General features: G+C 29.8%; 1 protein-coding gene across 1 annotated transcript; it reads right to left on the reverse strand.

Moving 5' to 3' along the window:
* Positions 1-6908: 6908 nt before the first annotated feature.
* LOC124924493 (protein LURP-one-related 8-like) lies at positions 6909-7624 on the reverse strand. The gene is made up of 2 exons (XM_047464525.1): positions 7391-7624; positions 6909-7319 (listed from the first exon to the last, which is right to left on the reverse strand). Exons 1-2 carry the CDS (start codon positions 7622-7624, stop codon positions 6909-6911), a joined length of 645 nt encoding a protein of 214 aa, XP_047320481.1.
* Between the last annotated feature and the right edge of the window lie 2019 nt (positions 7625-9643).

Consider the following 9643-nt stretch of genomic DNA (forward strand, 5'->3'; position numbering starts at 1 on the left):
GATTTTTTTAAACATGGGTAAAAACCGAAGGTTCATTTGAAAACCTTCGGTTTTGACCCTTAGAAATTTTTAGATTTTTTAAAACGAAGGTCAAAACCGAAGGTTTTCAAATAAACCTTCGGTTTTGGCCATGCTGGTTTTTTTAAAAATTAAGGTGAAAAGTGAACAATAAGAAAATAATTCATTAACAGCCTATTAAAACCAAACCAAACCAAACATAATAATAATAATTCATGAATATTAAAACAAAACATTTAGAAATATATGTTGTCATAGTTCGTACGGAAAAACTAAATAAACACATAATAAACCTAGAAATTAATAGATGGGGTGGAAGGAGGGGGTGGTTGATTCAGTCGACTCCTCAACAACACAAGTTCCTGTTCGAGATTCTCTAATCTTTGGGCTATTTTGACCCTGTCCGCTTTAATTTCAGTGAGCAAACGACCTCTTTCCGCATCCCTTAATCGAATTTGTTCCATTTCCAGCGTCATCTGTCTTACCTCTTCCTCACGTGCCGCAATTTCTGATTGTGCAATCAGATTCTGGTAACACGGAGGCAGTTTCTCCGGTGTACGCCGAAGTCTCTTCCATGTCGAATCACCCATATCCTAAATGCATTTCAGATATATGTATATATATATTAATTAATCAAACAAAATAACGTAAACTAGCATAAATCTAGATATATAATATATATATATAAACTTAAAAATCTAAATCTCATAATAAACAAAACAAAAAAAACAAATGAAACAAATTACCTGAACGAGAGAGGAGAAGATCGAACCGGCGTGGAGGAAGCAGGCGACTGCGGCGCGGAAGAGAGAGAAAGGAGAGATGAGTGGAATGAAAAAGAGAAGGGTTAGGGTTTGTATTTATAGAGGTTGATGCCGAAGGTTTTCATATAACTTTCGGTTTTGATATTAGTCAAAACCGAAAGTTTATTAAAGAACCTTCAGAAATAACCATTACCAAATTTAGAATTTTTTTTAATTGAGCAAAACCGAAGGTTCTTTGTAAAACTTTCGGAAATGAAATTTTCAAAAAAGGTAAAACCGAAGGTTCTTTGAATAACCTTCGCAATTAAAAAACCCAGGGATTTCAAAACCGAAAGTTTTTACAAAAACCTTCGCAATTAACCCACATCCAACACTTAGAATTTTTTTTGGTTTTTTGGGAAGGTAAAAACCGAAAGTTCTTTGTAGAACTTTCGGTAATAATTAATAACCCCGAAGGTTTTACACCCCACTCGGAATCTATTTTTAATCCCGAAGGATTTGTTCCTCTCGGGAGTATTTATGAGAGTTTTACAAAACCTTCAGGAAAAACCGTCGGTAAAGGTCCTTTTTTTACTAGTGATGGTAGGAGCACATTTGTCAATCCCAATATAAATAATCTGGGTTATTGAATTCCATCTTCATTGCATATTGAAGGAACCCGCAAAATTTAGCTCCAATTCTTGAAGAAGTCCATCCAAATAACTCATGTCTTCTCCTGAAATTAAATTAATTCATTAATTAAATAAAAATGATATTTGGATAAATGAAATTTACACTAAATTTAAATGTGAATTAATGATGAAATTTTATTCAAATAAAATTCACACAAAATTCAAATGTGAATTAATCCAAATAAAATTCACACCAAATTCAAATATTAATTAGAGTGAAATTAATTCGAATGAAATTCACATCAAATTCAAATGTGAATTAAAGTGAAATTAATTCAAATAAAATTCACATAAAATTCAACCGTGAATTATGGTGAAATTTAATCCAAATGAAAATGAATTTGTTAATTATTACAATTAACATTAATACATTGAATGAGACAATTAACAAATGATGTTAATAATCAAGGATAACCGTTGGATAGATAATGATGGATTAGTGGCCGTTGAATTAAAGAATTGATTATGAGTTTAATTTTCAACTATAAATATTCATTCATTTCCGTTGAAACCCGGTGATAGTTCAGGTACGCTGATCAAGTTCAATGAGTAGTGATTTCAGTGCAGAATCACTACTTGATTCGTTGTACCCTAGGAGACAATCATCTACGATAATCTGTTTTAAGAGAAATGTGTCTAACACATGTCTCGAATCAACATTTAAATTTGGTGATATTGTTATTAATATATTGTATTTTATTTAATTTCTTTGTAGCTAGCATTGCTCTATTATATATTTTCTATTATTTCAAGACAAGAATTCTAATAGTCTTGTCCTAACGGACATAAACTATGAAGCAAAGACAAAGCAAAATTGTAGTTTTTGTATTTTTTTTTCAAAAGGTTTTTTTTTGATAGGTTTTAAAATCTTCTTTTTTTCAATGATTTTTTTTTCATTTTTGTATTTGAAAATCAAATGAAAAATAAATGTCTCCTAACTTAATACATACATCCAATTCAAAATTGAGATTTTTGTGTCTATGGCAATCATAAGAGAGAGAGATGACAATGGGAGTTCAAAACTACAAATAATATAAGAAAATATCTTCTAAATTGAAAATTCACTCCCGCCACTAATGCTCATTCGATCATTCCGTGTAACTATGTTCCATCGCAATGATCAATTCACTCTCATCACCAAATTTACCATACCGCACAGGAACTTGTACAATCAAATCAACAAAGAAAAGGCATCTACAAATAATATTTCCACATGAATAATGTAAGTATAAAAATGATTGGTTTGGATGGTTCACTAAAACTAGTTTTTGACAAGCTAATTGTAGTGTTTGGAAAGACATCTCTACTATGTGGAAGTCTTTCTATGGACAATGTAGATTTTTGGTTGGCAACATGTCATTAATCAAATTGTGGGACGACATGCAGTGTCAAAAGTCATTCCTTGTCATTCACAACCCTCGCTCCAGCAACGATATGTAGAAATACATTGGTCAATGACATGTTCGATCAATGTTTAAATAATTTTGCGAGTATAATTAGATATATGAGAAGACTTAATGATAGAGAAGTCATCTTACATTAAAGAATGTTGCTCTAAGTGGGGCGTAAATTGGTGATTCCTTCTACGCGTGATATTTTATATTGGCAAGACATGAATTTCTTTAAGGTTGTTCATTGTTACACATTATTTGTGGAGATTACCCCACATTACTTTCTATGTGTGATAAGGTGTGGGATTATAAATTTCCTTCAAAAATCTCATTTTTGGGATGAAGTGTCATGCATTGAGGGATCTTAATGGACGATATATGCATGAAAAAATGGTGCGTTATGATTAGTTGTTGTAGAATGTGTTGTGAAAAGGTGGAGACGCACCTTACTTACTTTTGCATTGCAAAGGAGTGACTGCGATTTGGAACCTACTTTGGAATATGATTGACATTTAATGGGTGATGTCTGAGTCAATCGTCGATTGTTGGGATGTCTGGATAGAAACTGCGAGCTCGATCAAATTGAGTTTATGGGTTCTCATCATAATTATTTTTTGGTGGACTATTTGACTTGCAATTAAATGTATGATGTTCAATGATCGCGTTCGACCGATGCATTTACTCCATAACTCTATTATTATAAAATTTGGGAGATCTCTTATAAAAAAATGGTGGAAGCGGTTGATAAACTCATTGATCTTCTTTAAGATCTCCAAACTCGTTAAAATTTGATTTTATGTTATGTTTGTTCGTTTAGTGAGATTTTTGGCTCATGTTTCCATTGTTGATCTCTAATGGTTCTCGTTGTGTTTGGTGAGAAGGTGAACACTCATATTTTGTATTATTTTTGTCGTTATGCTTAACCTACTATCATTTATATTATATTGCATGAACCTTTTTTAAAAAATAAATCATTTTCACGTTAATACAATATTATGTTCGATTTTCTCTACTTCAATACTCATCGTTTAAGAACTCAAATGAGTTCGTTTTTGGAGCGACCCTCACCAAATTGCGTGATGGTTGAATCTTCTTTATTGAGAATTTTAATTTTATAAATTGTTTATACAATTTAAGATCTAGATCATTAATCGTTTGTATTGATTTTGTAGATTTTATTTTGTATTATTTACTAATTAATTAATCGTTTGTATTATTGATTTTATAAATTTTTTAAATATACATATCGTATATTTTAAATGGAAAAAATTTATTACAAGTTACCCATCTAATGTCCTCGATAGAGTCGGCAAAAAAGTTATAAATCCTAAATTCTTGCCCTATAACTTACATTCCTCTACACTCTCGTAAAATAAAACGAATATTAATTAGGCACTTCTTAAAGGTTGTTTCATCTATTGAGATGAAAATATGGCTCAACAAGATTAGTTTTGACTTTATAAAAAGTTGTCACTTGATTTTTTTATGTGAAAAATCAAGAGAAAAAATATAATTATATTGAAAACGTAAAAGAAAGAGATTTTCGATAAATTTAGGTAATTGATTACCCTTAGGAAAGAGTTTCACAACTTTATCCTCTGTGCTCGTATAAACGACAAACCTCCACTCAAATTATTGGTCATTTTTTAAAATACAATATTTATATTTTATTTTCCAAAACCTAAAATATGTCGTTTAGGAACCATGTGTAGAGATAGACAGAGTAATAAGACAAGGGAGAAGACTCATGTCTTGAGTGTCGTTAAAAGAAACACAAAATTAAAAAATTATCCCATAACCGTTCATCTAATAGTATTGTAAGTCTTAATTCTAACTAATATTCTATAGCCAATGACGTAAAAGAATGATTAAATAATTGGGAAGAATGCCAAATTTATACACCAAGTTGTAAGAAGGTGTCAAATTTACTTATTAAGTATCAAAATTTCATTTATATGTATGAACTTGTCAAAAAGTGTCAAATATATTTAAAATAACAGAAATGTTAAACGGTGTTAAATTTTTTTCCACATGTAATATCCACATATTTTTTATTTTTTTAAATTGACATTACTTTAATTATTTTTTATTCAAACAAAACATTAAAATCTTTTCTTATTTATTTTCTCTCTCTTTACCCTCCCAACTTACCATTTTCTTTAAATATTTATCTCTTCATTTCTCCATCTATGAGTAATTTTATTATTAATAATAATATTTAATTGATTAATTATAAAAATTGTTCTAAAAAGTAACAAGTTATTAAGACTTCGCCACAGCACTGACAATTTAGGATTCGGCCAACAAAGACTTCACCACAACATTGACAATTGAGGATTCGATCAATGAATGTTTCAACCAATGACAATGATAGTGTAAGGTTAACTAAGAAAGACTTGGATTTGGGGGTTACGTCTGGAAGCTGATAACGTTTAACAGGGTGAGTATTATGAAAACTAAAATTAAAACAAGTCGATTAAGGGAGATTTTACCTTGATTTGGCATTGTCAGTTAATGACGACAATGATTTAGGGTTCGACTAATGAAAATTTTGGCCACGACGTCTATGATTTAGGAATCGGCCAACAAAAACTTCCACCAACGACGATGACAGTTTAAAGTTCAGTTAAGGAGCACTTGAGGTTAGAAGAAGGTAAAAATCCGAAAAAACTTGGGTTAATCAAAGAGATAAAAGTTAGAGAAAAATGGAGAGTTGTGGAGGGATGAGAGAGAAAGTAAAAATAAGTTTTGTTTCAATGGAAAAATAATTAAAAGTAATATCAATTTAAAAAATAAAATATGTGGATATTAAATGTGGCCAAATTTTTGATGCCGTTTAATATTTCTGTTATTTTAAATATATTTGACATTTTTTGACAAGTTCATACATATAAATATAATTTTGATACATAATAAGTAAATTTGACACCTTCCTACAACTTGATGGGTAAAATTGATATTCTTCCCAATTTAAATAATTTTGATTGATGATTAAGTAAAACATTTTTTTTTATCTTCATTAATAATTTTTTTCCCTCTTCAATATTTATATTTTCTCTCTCTATTATTTTGAATATGAAGCGTTTAATATATATATATTTTTTTTAATTATTATTATTAAAAAACACTTAATAATTTATCTCTTTAAAATTTTATTATTATAAATATTCTTTTTTTAATTATTTTATTATATATTTAATTAAATTAATAGATGAGAGAAATAATTAATTGAATTAAAAAAATAATTATTGAGAGAGAAATAATTTATTGATTATGATTATATTATATGTTGTTTAATTTATAAGGGAGATGTTATGATAAAAAATTTTAACACAATTTTTTTTTGTAAGTTTTATTTTATCGTTACCCTATAATAATTAGATTTATAATAATTAGATTGTACAATTTATTAATATAAAATATTATTATTATTTATTTTAATTTGTCTCATTTTTTATATTGAAAATAAATTTTAATCTTTTTAATAAATAAAAGAGAATAAATTATTAAGAGATAAATTATTAAAATGCGTTTATAGTGGTGTGTATAATAATTTTTAAAAATAATATTTATAATAAAAAAATTTTAAAAAAAAATTATTAAGTGTTTTTTAATAATAATAATTAAAAAAATAAATATATTAAAAGCGGTTATATTTAGAATAGAGAAAATGTAAATTGAGAGAAATTATTAATAAAAATAAAAAAAAAAATATTATACTTAGTCATCAATTTAATCATCCTTCCAAATCATTCGCTACCCTTTCATTAATCTAATCAATTATATTACTTCATTACAATAATATGAATATTCACATCAATAAACTGATTTTTTTTTTAAAGCAACTCTAAATACAATTTTTTGAGTAAAAAACTATAGAGAACTAGAATTGACTGACCAACCATTTGCAGCCAGCAACTATGTATTACTAACAACCATACATAGATCATACATTTAATAAAAGGCTAAAATTTGAATATTTAAAACAATATTTAGATTGGGCTAAGACATAATATAGATAGTGATGAGAGATTGAAACTTGAAAGTTGAGATTTTTAGGTTATTTAATTGCAAAGAAAGCAATTAGTTAGAACATTGGTAGATTGGAACATGAGATCTAGAACAATAACAATGGCCATGGCAACTGCAGAATCCATGATATCTTCCGACAAGATAACAAGTCGGAAAACATCAAATCCAATGGCCACACCACCTATGGCCGCCTCCTTACGCCTGATCTCAGCCAATCGCCGCCGCCGCTTGGTATCATAAACAGCACAACACTTGTTGGTGTATGATCCTTCAATTTCATACTCTTCTAATATTAACCCTAATTTATTAGCTGCTGGTAAATTAGTAACACGAGCCAAACATGACCCAATCAAGAGCTGTTTCTTTACTGAGAGTATCGGATTCGTTGATGTTTCTCCCTCGTAAATTAACCAATTGTCTGATAGGCTTAAAGAACACCATTTCTATATATTCAAGAATTAATAAATTATTATTATTATTATTTAATTAATTTTAAGATGATGAAAAGTAGTACCTTGCGGCGGATGGTGAGGAGGGACTTGCCGGATGCGTTCATGAGAACGATATCAGAAGATGAACGATGATAATAATCGTCTACACGAAATACCAAATTTCCGTCTTTATCAAACACTGTGAAACCGTCGCTGTTAAAGAGTAGAGATTTCTTCCACACTGTCAGCACTATTCCGGTATTAACGGCGGTTGTCTTGGCTGAAGCCGCTGTCGCATTCGGATACACCTTTGTCATGTCTAGATAGATATATAGAGAGAGATTGAACCGGGCTCAGGTTTCTTTTGCTTTGCTAGTGGAGAGGGAGAGAAAATGAATGTTTTAATTTATACCCAAGAGAGAAAAAACGACAAAAAGGATTGGGACTTGAGGGGAAAACAAAATAAGGGACGGTCCCCCTTGCATGGTTTTATGTTGTTTTTGTTTGAAATGTTTTATTTAGAGAATTACAAAAACTTGTATAAATTAAATATATATGTTTTGGCATGTTAGGGTAATGTGATTATTTCATGCTACTAATACAGACTCTATATTTCACTTATTAAGTGATACTCGTACACAAAAGTGATACAAAACTTTTATTTGTTGATTTTTTTCTCTTTGTATATATGACGATAAAGATAATGCATATACTGGTAGGATCGAACTAGCCAAGGTAATACAAACCCAAATGAGTTTTGATTAATTTTGTGTTTTCGAAACGAAGGAAAATGTTGTAAATGAAAATCGAACTTGTGATTTTTTTTTAAAATCATTTTAATTAATTAAACTATCTAACTGTGTTAACTTTTAGTCAATCAAGCCACCTAGGACCTCACGGTTAGTTCGATACTATCATGCATTGTCTGTATTCATTAAGGCAGCGCCACCGGTACAAAAAGAGAAAAAATCAACAAATGAAGAGAGTGATATTTCACTTTTGTGTATGTGTCACTTTATGAGTGTGATACATACGGTGTTTATACTTGTAACATCGAAATAAACAACCCTCAATCTACAAAATGTTATTCTTTTAAAAAATTACTCTATTATGCTCTTAAGAATTAACTAAAACATAGTATTTTTAATCAACTTACCTAGATCATTTATATTAAATTTAATATAAAATTATTAATGTTTTCAATATAACCAAAAAAAATATAACAAGTTAAACAAAAAAAATTAACATTTTTTTCCTAACGAGGACTCCAAATTCTAGGGCGGTTCTGCTCCTAACTCTAAAAATGGATTAAAAAATAGAATATTTTGTGCTTCAAGATACAATAAACGAGAGTGAGTTGAGAAAGATGAATAGATTAAAAGTATATAGAAAGATTGGGTGCAACACCAAACAGTGTCTTGGGCATGAATTATTGTTTTTTGACACAATTAGAATCCCACATTGAAAGATGATGGGAGTGAAAGAAATTTCTTAATATATAAAAGAAACTATATTTACAATTAGAATAAATCTCACATTGGAAGATGATGGGAGTTGGGGAAGTTTCTTAGTGTATAAAACAAACTCTCCCCTCTTTGGTTTATTGCACTCAATACTTGTATATCTTCTTCCTTATTAATTGATAGTCTTAGTGCTCGGAGACGTAGACAACATTTTGGCCGAACTTCGTTATCAAATTATGTTAGTGTGTTCTTTCGTTTGTTTCTTCTTTTGTGTTTATGTTAGGTTTTTTCCCAACAAGTGGTATCAGAGCCGAAGGTTCGTCCTTGGCATAGTGGAGTCTTTAAAAGGGGCATCAACTCCTTCTTCATCCTGGACAAGGACACCGATATCGAATTTGAAGTTTAGGGTTCTTCATCCTGAGAATTTCGGCATGTGATAAGGTGAGGTTCTAGATTGTCTTTTTCAGCAGGGTCTAGATGTTACCATTGAGGTCGGAAAGTCAGATGGTATAGAAGAAAAAGAATCAGTTGACGTGTGGAACAATTCGATTGTGTCTGTCTAAAGAGCCGAAGTATGCTGTGAAGAATGAAACTTCTGCACATAAACTATGGCAAACATTAAAGGATAAATTTTTGAAGAAGAGTGGTCATAATAAACTCCTTATGAAGAAGCGATTGTTCTGGTTTGATTACCAATCAGGTACTACTATGAATGAACATATAACTAAGTTTAATCAATTAGTAGCAGATCTGTTAAACCTTGATGTTAAGTTTGAGGATGAAGATCTTTCTTTGATGTTGTTATCGTTCTTTCCTATTGAATTTGAACACTTAAAAACAACGTTACTTCATGGGAAGGGAAATGTTTCTTTT

Source organism: Impatiens glandulifera, chromosome 2, assembly GCF_907164915.1.
Source record: "Impatiens glandulifera chromosome 2, dImpGla2.1, whole genome shotgun sequence".
Classification (NCBI taxonomy): domain Eukaryota; kingdom Viridiplantae; phylum Streptophyta; class Magnoliopsida; order Ericales; family Balsaminaceae; genus Impatiens; species Impatiens glandulifera.